The following is a 12856-nucleotide window of genomic DNA, read 5'->3' as shown; positions in this document are numbered from 1 at the left end:
AGTGAACGTTTAGGTTAACAGAGATGTTCACGGTATCGATTTATCGACAGAACCAGATCGATGGTTTATTAGTTAGAAATACACAATATCACAAGATTTTAATTCAATCTAATCATATACAATGGAAATGACTTCATTATGAAACATCGAGCATTGCTAATATGGTTAAAGGAATCTATGATCTATGCCAATTCTTTCCAGGAAACTGTAGGCGACTAGAGGAGATTCACTTCATTTTCGGATGATAAAAAAAATTGTACGATGTATGACCATATAGCCTTCTCTTATCTTAACATTCCCCACTCCACAGACCTATCTCTACTACCTATCAGCAATAATATCGCTCCCACCCTGATCTGAACCACCTCATCCCTATATCACAGTTGCAGTTATATTTTGCATAATTTTACCATTTTCTACTTATGGTATATCCAATGTTTGAAATTCTTACACGTACATACATATACCTATACCTATCTAATCATTGAGGCAAACGGCTTAGAAGATTCGCATTCAAACAATACTATTCCGCAACCTTATTTTTTTCTGTTTCCGAACTATTCACGCTTCTGGAGTGCTATTGATCAAACATATCCAGTAGGTATGCCTTTTTTGAACCAAAAACATTACGCGGTCCCTCGCTCCAGGGTCCTAGAAAATATGACGAAAAGAAACGGATTTCGTCATGTAATATTTAACGCTTTAGGAGATAAATATAGTGGAGAATGGAAGAACGATAAGAAAGCAGGTAAATTTATCTCTGTTTTTAATCGTTTACAGATAGAGGCGCCTGAAGAGGGAGCATCGGGCGGAACAAGAGGTATTTATAAGCGCAACAGAAGTAATATACATGTTGACCGTTTGTGTTATAAAAACTAAAGCTTTATTTAATTATTTCGCAGATTTAGGTCATAAGTTTTAGCATTATAGTATTAGAGTTAACAATAAGACAAAGACGGATAAATTAACAGAGCCATCTAGGAATGAAGCATTGACGAACGAGATTACTTTTACTGCTGCTACTAGATAGTCTAGCGTCAGGGAATTTACAGCCGCACGGATTGATATTTCTTAACCGTGTAGAATATTCATAATGTAATTCTGACCAATACAACATATGTATTTGACAAAATACAACACAAATGTGTTTAGTTATTATATGTTTACATCTGAGTCTATTTAAATTCGTGAACGGTCTTGTACCGTTCAAAGCAGTCACCAATGTACAAGGCCGGTTTAGTCAAGCTTATAGCGCAATCGCACCTAAATTCTCCCCTTTCATCTTCAGTTTTTCGATTAAAAAAAACTATATAAAAAGCTTGAAAGCTTGCTGATTCATCAAGTAATGACACTGAAAGATTCATTCTAAAGACTGAAATTCATTCTGCCCGGTAGAAGGCATGTTTCGGCAGTTGTGAAACACATTTTTTCAAATTGAAATACGTCAAAACGAAGCTTACTAGATCCTCTTTAAGTTCCAGAAAACTGAATCCAAAAGCTCGCAGTGATTAGAGCTCAATACCGACTTCCATGGATCAGCTGTCAAAATTATCCGATATACCACGGAAAGGGTAATTTTAAATAGTTATAAAAAAAATATATTTCGAAAACGGATCATCATAATTGAGGGATATGATACATTAACTAGGGTTTAAATCTTCCAGGCAATTCTAAAATGTAATAAAATACAGGGTGTGCCATTTAAAATAACAAAGTTATTGTCAGTTACACACAGCTTTGGCAACATTGCAATGGTATCAATATTTTAATTGAACAGATCAAACTTCATTACATCGGCATATAAAATTTCAGATCTTCGAACCGTAAACTTTTAATAGGACGTTGGCCGTGAATGACTCTGCATGTAGAAGACACTTTACATAAACTGGCCTTAAAAATTGAATGATTACGTAATACGAAAATTATATCAAAATTAGTGGGTCCATTTAAATAACAAAGTTAATAGCTATTTCCTATATAACCGGAAGTGCTGCCATTTTGAAAATATTCTACTTGAATTCCAAATTGTCGATTCTAGTCTGAAATAAAATTTTATTGAGTTACAATAGTGAGAAGTCAAAAATTTTCTCATGGATGGGTGGCACAGCTACAATTGCAATTTTTCAATCATAATCGCTATATGGTAGATCTGTAAGGTTATACACGATAAATGGTGCACGTCTTTGTTCACATACATATATGTACATGTTAGCCGAATGGTTCACAAAGCTAAGGTTGCAGGAATCGTACCACCAGCAACCTTCATTATCGGTTTCCACATTTCTATTACCATTAGAACTGAAGGATGAATCTAAATGATTCCATAACTAAATTTTAATTAGACTTTATTCAATTAAGTTAAATAATTTATGAATGTTATTACAAGTGCAAGTTAATCACAAATGCATAAGGAACAATAGTAGAACTATAGTAGCCAATAACTACCTGGTATTTTATACTCTTCATTAATTTATAAAATTAATTTCTTTCAAAACAAACCTGTTTGTTTATTTCGTTATTTCCATGCATATATCATCCCTAAAAAAAATAAACGTATGCGTTTTCGCAGCTGTAAACAGTTTTGGACGGTTATACACTGACATATGTTCGCAACGGTAAAAGGACATAAGCGACTTTTTGTCGGCACCTGACCGCAAATGGTTAAATTCGAAATTTTGAAGGATAATAATTTCTAGGCAAAGGAGTTACAATAACACGAAATGGAGAACTCTATGAAGGTGACATGGAAAATAATTATAGACACGGTTTTGGTGTTTTGGCGCAAAACATACCCTCCACCAATGCGTACAGATTGTTCTACAGGGGTTATTGGAAGAACGGAAAAATGCATGGACATGGTTTACGAATTTACTCAGATGGGAGTTTCTACATTGGAGAATTCAGGAATGGAAAAAGACAGGAGCATGGTCAGCAAAGGTACCCCGATGGCGCATTCTTCGATGGGGAATTCAAAAATGATGTGAAAGAGGGTTTAGGTAAGTATTTGCCTCTTTGACAATTTGCAACCAACGTAAGTTAGGAATTTTTGTTCGTGCTGATGGAAATCGCTATGAGGGTGAATGGCACAACGATTTAAAACACGGCAAAGGTCTGTTTTTTCATTTGGGTAGCGGTAAGTTGCAAGACGGTGTTTGGAGTAACGATTTTTGTGTGTGCAGTCAGATTAGTGAGCTAGACTATAAACAGTCTTGTGTTGCTCCTACACCTTGTGCTATACCACCGGTAAGTACAAGTGGAGAAATTACTTGTTGGAAATTATGAGTATATTTAGTGGAAATTAAGATTAACAAAACAAGAATGTAGTAACTAACTTTACTTATAAACGGCAGAAATATTTCCCTTTTTATACACACGTGAATCGTCTTGGTGCGTATACAATGAGTCAACCATGCCGAAATTATTATTTATCTATTACTATTTAGATTCTAGTTTTGTAATTTAACAAATCCAACATTTTATTATGTTTTCTGTACTTAAAGGTGATTTTATTTTTTTTGGAAAAGATACGTGATCGCGCCAAACAACTATCATTGCCAGAAGGATTGGATCCATACGAAGACATGATAATTAATAATGTTGAACCAGTGATAGGAAAATCGATGGAAATGGGATAAATTAACAATTGGTAGTCATAAGGGAAGCAAAAGTCTATCTCAAAATAGGTTTATTTTAATATTTTAATAATAATAACCTGTTACAAAAATGTAATATCAAATCACAGTAATATAAATTTATTGAATGTGTGTTATTTTGATTAATGTACGTAAGTACGAAATAAAGTTTTATTTTATTACGCCGAACATTGCCATTTTTCGCATAAGAAATATTAACATGATTTATCAGAAATAACGAGACCACGCAAAAAACAATGATATTTCTATCAAGTGCAACATGTAGGAATAGTGACTTGGCGCTAAACTGGGGAAATTTTTAAACGATTGGAATATAACATAAAAGAAAGTTAGTTATAATTATAATTAAAGCATTTACGGTAATGGACGAAAGTGTACATATAGACAAATAAGACACCCATTGAAAATCTTTTTTAATATTAATTTCGATTTCCTGACTTTATAAATTTTACGCTCATAAACAAAAATGTATTTAGAATTTTATCATGAGTTGATTGCAAAAAGGTGGCTTATTATAACAATTAAGTATTTTTTTGGACAAAAATACAAAGGGCTTTTCAGAATTGCATGGCACTATTTGAGGTACGTATTCTCTAGTAGAAAATAAAGAAAAAAGTTTATATGAGTATATGTCCGATCACGAATGGTAACGGAGTTATAAAGTGTTAAAAGCTAAGAAAAAATTAGGTTTTTATTTTATTTCGATTGATCTACTGCAGATGAAGTTTTCAAATTTTATATGCGTATTAGGTAATTGGAGCTCTTTAATACGAGAGTGGATGGCCTTCAACTACTATATGGAGAAGGGTACTTACAGGTTTTAGTTCATAAAAACTTATAGAAAAATTTGTTCTTACGCCACTGGTGAATTTTAATGTATTTCTTAAGTTCTTCAATCTGTTGCCTAAATTTCATCTCTCCTGACGTTTGGTCAAATTTTGTTAAGTTTCCTGATAAATTAATTAATTTATAAATTCAATTAAAGGTACGAACTCCGGAATTTTTTAATTCTTTTCTAGAATGTTTGAATCCCATGATTTTTTCATCTTTGTACAACTTTTTTGTTTTGCTGAACTTATTTTTCCAGTATTTGATTACACAAAAATGTAATTTCTCTTAAGGATCAAGTAACCGTACAATACTGTGAAAACCGTAAACATTTGAGTTTTGATTTATTAATCATCATACAACTTAATAATTAAACTGGAATTTTAATAGAGTATGCGAAATAAAAATTGTGTCTATATACTTTTATCCATTACTGCATGTACTTTTCCTTACTTTAATTCAGAAAATCAGATCTAAATTAACCAGCAGTGAGAAATAAAAAATCAATCAAAATCTTTTTATTACCATTCCTCATCTCCAAATATCTTTCCTTTACGTGAAAAAGGTATTTTATGCTTATGTAAATGTGTAAATTGCACGTCTAGATTTCAAGATGTTATTGCATTGGTGACCCCACTCCTTAACTTAAGTTTTAACCCATTCGCATTTATATAAAGGAACTACGACTGCTGACGCTAGAACAAAGCAATTAATACCAACAATCGAGCCAGTTAAATATTGCACTTAGCTCGCATTACACTATATTTAAATCGTAAGTATCAAAATTGTAAATGTACAATATTTACATGAGATTGTATAGTTTTCAAAAAAGTACTTAAAGTACTCACAAACACAGCCAAAAGTATGTCATATCAGGACACTACCACTGAATCATACTACCTGAATATTGTTCCCGCCAGTCTCTCCTGGGAACAACTTATTCCCAGACATATCCCCGATTTGCTCATTCATTTTCTTCAATTCTTTCATGCTTATTTCATACTTGTGAGCAACAAGCGATCGGTAAAAGTGGATCGCAAAGGCTAGGAACACGAACAATATCGGGACTAACACAACGCAGGCTGACCAAGCAGCCGTAGTGTTAACGTTATAAAATTTAAGCCAACAAATAATCGCGATTTCCGCCAAAAATAGCAGTAACCCAAGTAGCGTTGAAAACGCCCAAGCTATCTCAATATACCAATGTAGTCTTTCATGGGGAGATTCCTCTACGAAATTTATCGAGTCGAGACTACAAACAGTCTCAATATTCGGAAGGATGCAGGTGCTGATCATGAGCGCCAGCATGTGAACTGCTACCAGGAGGGTCGTTATCACTGCGAACACCACTAAAATGGGAGGTGGGATGGAAGACTCATTGTTGAGTTGGAGTTCGACCATGGCTACCATCGCGAACCCTGACAAGAGGGCTGAAGTTTTGCTGGAAGCTTTCAGTTTCGCTTTAGAGAGGTGCATTTTTCGCCAGGAGAGGTAGCGCTGGGTGTGAAACATTTCGTCGTTTAGTGACATGGTTTTATGCTGAAACAGAGAGTCGTTCTTAATGTTCGCATGGTGAATGCAGCATTAGAACGAAATGTGAAGATGTCTAAGTGAAAACTTACTTGGTTCACTTATAGAGCATTTATAAATATACATTGAATTTATAAATTTAAGATACTTTATCATAATTAGGTACACACGCACAGAAAACTTCTAGCATTCCACTTGAGGTAGCAGCAAGTGGGAATATTGAGTAAAAAATTCACCAATCATGATTTTGTTATTTGCTTGCTAATAAGCCTATATATACATATTATTGAATATCATTACTTCTGCAATTCTAACTAGAATTTATATAATCAATGAGGAGATAATTATAATGAGGCACTTCACATCAAAGTCAAAGAAAAAATATTGCAAATTTCTTTATACAGGATTTTAATAGCAGCATAAAACTGACCATCTATTAACAATAAAATATTTTATGTTTTAATTAATTATAAAAGACTTTTTATGACAGGGTTTGCAGTCTTAAATTGATTCTTTGTAGTCCTTGGGTAACAGAGCAGATGAATTTATAACTCTAGTGCAATAAAGCAAGTATTATATAGGTTTCCCATAGAACTGACAACCACTGATTGCTGACTGAGGCACATACACTTCTCCTAATAGGTTATTAAGATATTTTGGAGGTTGCATGTAAGCCTCACATAAAGAATTTTTATTCAATTCTTTCATTTATGGAGTCATTTGCAAAAGCTCCCTCTGCTATGAAATATTTGTTTCATAAAGCTTTATATTACATACTTATTACATTAGTAACAACATACTTCACAGCCATTGTATAAAGGCATTTAAATAACTTGCATATATTATTAGGGATAAAATTGGAATTTTATTGAAATCTAATTATTTTATATACCGGTCACATTATTGATACATTATTGACACATGATAAGATCCAATCTGATAAGACATTTGCTTTCAAGTACTGTAATTACTTGGGGATATTTTATTATCTTATGAACATAAATTCACATTGAGTCTTGAAATTTGCTAATAATTTAAACACATATGTACAGAAAGCATTAGGATATTTAGTGTCTATTATAATCATTTGTGTATGCATTACATTTAAAAAACAGCAAATATTAAAAAATTATCAATATTACCTACATGAACCATAATTAATCATTTTAATTGTAGTTGGAACATTTTCCTTCAGATATGTTGAAGTTTTATTACAGTTTAAAACTTTTATTGAGAGTGATACATAAACATCATCTATGTTTGAATAAACTGATAAAAGGAATGGTTGTTTGCATTGTTCTGATGTGAACCATACAAATAGGTGATTAAAAAGTAATTAGGTATACAGAAAAAATATTAATAGCTTTCCTTTTCAGTAGGATCATTTGTGGAAACTTGCATTATACATTTGTCTGTGAGAATGGTTTTTAAAATTTAAATTTGTAAAAAACAAATTATAATATATAAAAGTTTATGTAAAGTTTGTGCTCTTCTGTTGAGTGCAAATTACATTGCAAATACTAAATCTGCATTTTCATAAATTTTCTTTATGTTGTTAGCAAATGCTTGTAAGGTCTATAGCTGTCAATTTACTTTAAACCTGACTCCTAAGAATAGATATGCAATCTGAAAGTGTACGAACCTGGCTTCATAAGAAAATAAGTTTAGTTCAGGTTATGCTTTATAATATTTGGTATTACTCAGATTATAGTGATATCAATTACAGACTGGTTCAAAGTTAAATAGGTACAAAACATTGAAAAATATGTTAATATATTTCAAATATACAATTCAATATATACTTCATCATTATCAGATGAATATTTTAGTCAGAATTTAGAACTTGATAGTTTCTTACAAAATGACCATGGCAGCAAGGCCCAGGAAAGAGATATCACACAATAAATTAATTTTAAACTGACCTTTTTATGCCCTCTGTTATACAGTTGTGAATTTTCACAGGTTGGAGTTTTGTTAACTGATTTACTCAAGTCCAAGCCTACAGCACTGGTACTCCAGACGTACATTAGTTCACAAAATTCTGAAATAAACAATTTACTGTTTCTATTACAGGTTCCATCAACAATAAACAACTTATAAAGTCAGGTCTACCCTAGCAATAATTGTAAACACAAGAATGCCAGCTACTATTGAAACTTATTTGGGTCAAAGCATGCAATACACACATCGCCATATAATTAACTTTTGAAGGAATTGCAAATACTTGATAACAACCATGTGGGTTAATGCACACTGTTGAAGTAATGAATACCCTATGCAGTAGTTCTGGTAAGTTTCCCAATGTTAAACCGACTTGGAGTCAAAAGCAAACATCTAATCCAAAAGTAAACAAATTACAAATCTAATAAAAGGAACTTATTTTTGGTCCTCGCTATATGGGATAATACTTTTAGAAATACCGATAAACTTACATGAACTTCAGACCTTCCATAGCTTCATTATGAATATAAATCGATGTTTACAAACATTTTTTCTAGATGTTTTATAATTTTGGAAAACCCACAATTAAAAAAATACAACAATCAACGAATAACAGGTTCTTTCCACTTTTTACAGGTTAAAAATAAAACGTCATCGATGACTTTAGACATCACAGAAAACGTCAATAATAGATGATCATAACTCCGAAAGATGGTTCATCTAACACTTTCGCCTCAATGAGAGTACCACTTTGAATCGATATCGATATTGTTATTGTCAATATATGGTTGGATATCGCGTTTTCAATGTGATATCATCACATTTCATGATACCAAGCAAACTTGACTATTTCTTTAATAAAATATACACATATATGAATAAATAAAAATGATCATAAGATAAAGATAAAAATGTCATGTAGGGGTTAATGTATATAAAATAAGGGTTCAAAAGCAATGTGGGAAGACGACGTAGTATAGCGTAATAGAGAACTCAAAAGTTAATACATATATCAAAAAGTTTATTTTTAAAGTAAAATTGGTAAGATTAATCATGGGTTCGAGTAACCATAAAGGATAGACGATACAAAAACTAAAGTTTAAGGCAGAGATAAATGTAATAGCCAGAAATCCACCGTATCAAAAAGTTTATTTTGGAGTAATCGCTATTGCACATCTCTAGTTGCATTAAGGAAGTTGAGTTAGTTTACATCTAAACATTTATATACGTACTATGCAGATTATTTTCTGCTTATTAGATATAAATTTTATCTCAAGAAACATACCAATGTGGATTACAAAAATGTCGAAAAACAAACTTACGAGAAAAACACTTTTTGGCATGTCTCAAGTATCGCGTATATTTTTTACTTGAATATACTTACTAGGAACACCACTACTATTGTGTGATCTTCCAAACGGCACTTGCGAGGGTGGGACAGCAGTTCGTTCATGTAATGGATAGTGTTTTTGGATCAAGGGAAAACCCGTCTTTTTCTCATCTTGTTTTGTTGGTATCCCTTGATGTGAATGGTTTGGGAATTCTGCAAAAATATTATTAGTCACTCCACTGTGTTATACAAAGTTCAAATGTGGAGTGCTGATATAATGGAAAAAAATTAAAAAAGAGACATAATTCATATGGCATTTAAACCCTCAAGTTCGTTTCATACGAGGGGTCAAGTCCACGTTTACTTCAAATGACTGTGGTAGTTGTTAGGATGCTTAGGAGCGTCGCGCTCACTTGAGTCTGAACATACTGATGGTACATCTTCGATGTACTAAATTTTGAATTGTGCCTAAGTAGAGCATGAATGTTCCTATAGTATGAAATAAACGGATCTTTTTTTGGCAGGTGCTTCTATGGTTCTATACATACCTACACTCAGCAAATACAAAAGTAGGTATAATCAACAGATACACACACTGGAGAAACTATAATAAAGATTGAGATTATTATACTAATTGTTTTATTATGTGCTAACTTGTTTTATTATGCATTTCACAGGTCTTTTCCCTAGCCAGTTTACGTAGGTAGGTATGGGTATAAAATTACATTCGACATGATAAAATGTTTTGAATAGCGGCGGAAATACGATTTAATTTATTTGCAGCCGGTTTTAACGTGGTGGGTAATTCTAGATATACGTACTTATTCATAAAAAAAAACAGGCCGCATGGATTAAGGGCATTTCCAAATCATAAAGATATTACCAATTTCACACTTCGAGTTGATTGGAATCTTTAATATATCACTGGAATATTTTAATTCATGATATTAGGGTGAAGGTAAAAATAATAAAGAAAAGTCTACAACCTCCTTGGTTAAATACTTTTCCAAAAATGTAGCTAAAAGATGAGCCCTTGTTTAAATAATTTATTACTAACATATCAGGTTTTGTGGTCTTTAAAAACATTATTTTCGAACTATGCACATAAAAGTAAATAATATATAGGCTTATAAAATATAATTATATTATATACAAATAATTTAATAAAAATACAGGGTGTTTCATGATAGATTTTGCACAAAATATTCCACAACCCTTCAGAGATAAAAAAAAAAGATGTTAACAGAAACATGTAATTTTGTATTATGGCTACAAATTGAAGTGATAATAAAATATACAGGGTGGCGCATAAAGCTATGACGAAAGAAATTTGCCATTTTTTAAATAGTTCACTCCGTATATTTTTGCATATTTGAATTCCTAGTCCAAATCTAGACATATATGATATAGCATATATTATGTATTATGTATAAAATCAAGAGATTGTGCAGTGCATCTTAGTTGAGTATTTAAAAAATTGATTTTCACACTACAAAAAACAAGATTGGGTTAGAAAATAAATATTTTTTATCGCTTTAGAAAAGCGGTGGTTAAAGGTGTTCAAATTTTCCTTCTTGAGATTTTAAACACACTTCAAATTGTCGAAGTATTCAGTTCTCTAATACATGCGTTCCATATCATATCGGGCACGACTGTACAGCAAATCTCTTGAATGTAATCTTTCGTATCTTCTAAATTAAATTGGAGGGTTTCATAAACAATTCGTTTTAAATAACCCCATAGGAAGAAATTTAGTGGGGGCTAAGTCGGGCTTTCCGTTCATATTAAGTACCTAATCCAATTCAACAGGTCATCATTAATAATTTTAAAATCTCTTGATTTTAACTATAGCATATACTAATTAAATTAGATTTCCTCCAATTACTGCGCAGGGCAGTGCATTATCTGAGGTCTTGATCCATAAAATTGTTTAGAAAAATTTGGTTGTACGCCACTGGTGAATTGTAATATATTTCATAAGTTCTGTAATTTATTACCTAAATATTTATCTTTCTTGATTTTTGGTCGAATTCTGTTCAGCTTCTCCATAAATTAATTTATTTATAAATTCAATCAAATCTACGGAACTCAGGGTCTTTGAATTTTTTTTGTAATTTCGGAATTTCCTGAGCTTTAATTCTTTTTACACCAGTCTTTAAAAACTGATTAAATTTTAGTGATTTGGCGCACGAATATCTAACTTTTCTGGAATAAAAGTTCAAGGAACTGTATAATATTGTGAAATCTATTCTGTTTTTAAAAAGTGGTGTTTGAAGAATCACGGAAATCCAAAATTCTGGGAAAAAATCGGAAAATTCCGGAATCCATAGATTTGACAAAATTTATAAATGAATTAATTTGTGAGGAAACTGAACGGAATTCGATTGAAGTCAAGGTAGGTAAAATTTAGGTATTCAGTTGAAAAACTTAAGAAAGATTTTAAAATTCACTAGTGACGTCTAAACAAATTTTTGAAAAGAATATTATAGACCAAAACCTCAGAAACTATGCTACACTGTTAGTAGTTGGAGGTAATCTATTCTCATAGTAAGCAACGCTTATTAGCTAATACACGTATAAAATTTTAGACCTGTATATGCAGTAGCTCAAGCATAATAAAATAATTTTTTCTTAACTTATAAAATCCTGCGACTCAACTACCCATCGAGATCCGATACATGTTTATATATGAACTTTTTTTTAATATTGTCCTTGAGAATACATACTTCAAATAGTGCCGTGGAATCTCGAAACAACCTGTACAATTTTAAGAAAACATTAGCTAGAATCTACGATTTTTATATCGTGAAACATGAAATTTCCGCTGCATTCTTCTAAAATTCAAGCAAACCCACTCATAAATGCGCGTTAAATATTTTCGTATTTTTATGTAATGAGTTTTTTGGGTATCGTAATTTGACTTTGTCATATTAGGTCATCAAGCAATATATCATTGTATAATCGTTTGCTATCTGCATGCTAATTGTATTTTTCTTAATAGGACCACTTATGACTACTTATATATATATATGTGTGTGTTATCGCACCTGCCAAAGAAGTCGCCAGTTTTGCAGTTAAAAATTGCAATCAATAATACTTCAAACAACACGGAATTGCCCCGTTTCCAGTCACCAGCATATTCGATTTCTCAGGACAGCAGGAAAACCGACGCCCGCGACGCTTCGCCGTTAACAACTACCGAAAGTTCCCCTACCGGGATAAAGCTTTCATCGCCTTGGGGAACTTTAGGTAGGGCAAATGAACATTAGTTTCGTTTATTATGTTTTCATAGATCTATTAATAAAACTTGTTAAAATAGAAAAAAAAATGTTCTCGGGAGTATGATTCTAATGAGAATAACTGAAAAATTCCCAAATATTACTGAGTTAGTGAGGCTGAGAGATTATCGTTTCCTTACTTACTTTCTCAATTTTTTACTATTTGAACCGAAACTGCTCGGCCTACATACTAACACAATAGCGTGATCAAAGCGATTTGAAGGGTTCAGCTACCATAGTCTGGCGAATCTATTATTATCTTTTGATTGGCTCGAGTTAGGCCTATATAATTAACG

At 32.1% G+C, this 12856-nt stretch overlaps 2 protein-coding genes and 1 long non-coding RNA gene across 6 annotated transcripts; 2 read left to right on the top strand and 1 right to left on the bottom strand.

Moving 5' to 3' along the window:
- Positions 1-304: 304 nt before the first annotated feature.
- Positions 305-3659, top strand: LOC136343623 (MORN repeat-containing protein 3-like). 2 transcript variants are annotated; one of them, XM_066290470.1, is made up of 4 exons: positions 305-748; positions 2697-2996; positions 3041-3243; positions 3501-3635. In XM_066290470.1, exons 1-4 carry the CDS (start codon positions 604-606, stop codon positions 3633-3635), a joined length of 783 nt encoding a protein of 260 aa, XP_066146567.1. In that variant the 5' UTR covers positions 305-603. The 2 variants fall into 2 exon arrangements, with proteins under 2 accessions (XP_066146567.1, XP_066146577.1); XM_066290480.1 differs by having other exon boundaries at positions 308-748; positions 3525-3659.
- A 9-nt stretch (positions 3660-3668) lies between these two features.
- LOC136343636 (calcium release-activated calcium channel protein 1-like) lies at positions 3669-12505 on the bottom strand. 3 transcript variants are annotated; one of them, XM_066290491.1, is made up of 4 exons: positions 12330-12505; positions 9337-9495; positions 7934-8052; positions 3669-6020 (listed from the first exon to the last, which is right to left on the bottom strand). In XM_066290491.1, the coding sequence occupies exons 3-4, from the start codon at positions 8036-8038 to the stop codon at positions 5373-5375; spliced, it is 753 nt and encodes a 250-aa protein (XP_066146588.1). In that variant the 5' UTR covers positions 8039-8052; positions 9337-9495; positions 12330-12505; the 3' UTR covers positions 3669-5372. The 3 variants fall into 3 exon arrangements, with proteins under 3 accessions (XP_066146588.1, XP_066146597.1, XP_066146606.1); XM_066290500.1 differs by lacking the exons at positions 9337-9495; positions 12330-12505 and adding an exon at positions 8444-8603; XM_066290509.1 differs by lacking the exons at positions 9337-9495; positions 12330-12505 and adding an exon at positions 8420-8602.
- LOC136343716 (uncharacterized) lies at positions 8263-9927 on the top strand. The gene is made up of 2 exons (XR_010732840.1): positions 8263-8300; positions 9807-9927. It is a non-coding gene; the product is annotated as an uncharacterized lncRNA (long non-coding RNA).
- Positions 12506-12856: the final 351 nt, after the last annotated feature.

This window comes from Euwallacea fornicatus, chromosome 1 (assembly GCF_040115645.1).
Source record: "Euwallacea fornicatus isolate EFF26 chromosome 1, ASM4011564v1, whole genome shotgun sequence".
Taxonomy (NCBI): Eukaryota; Metazoa; Arthropoda; class Insecta; order Coleoptera; family Curculionidae; genus Euwallacea; species Euwallacea fornicatus.
Note: the sequence above shows the minus strand (reverse complement) of the source record. Positions and strands in the feature narration are given on the sequence as shown.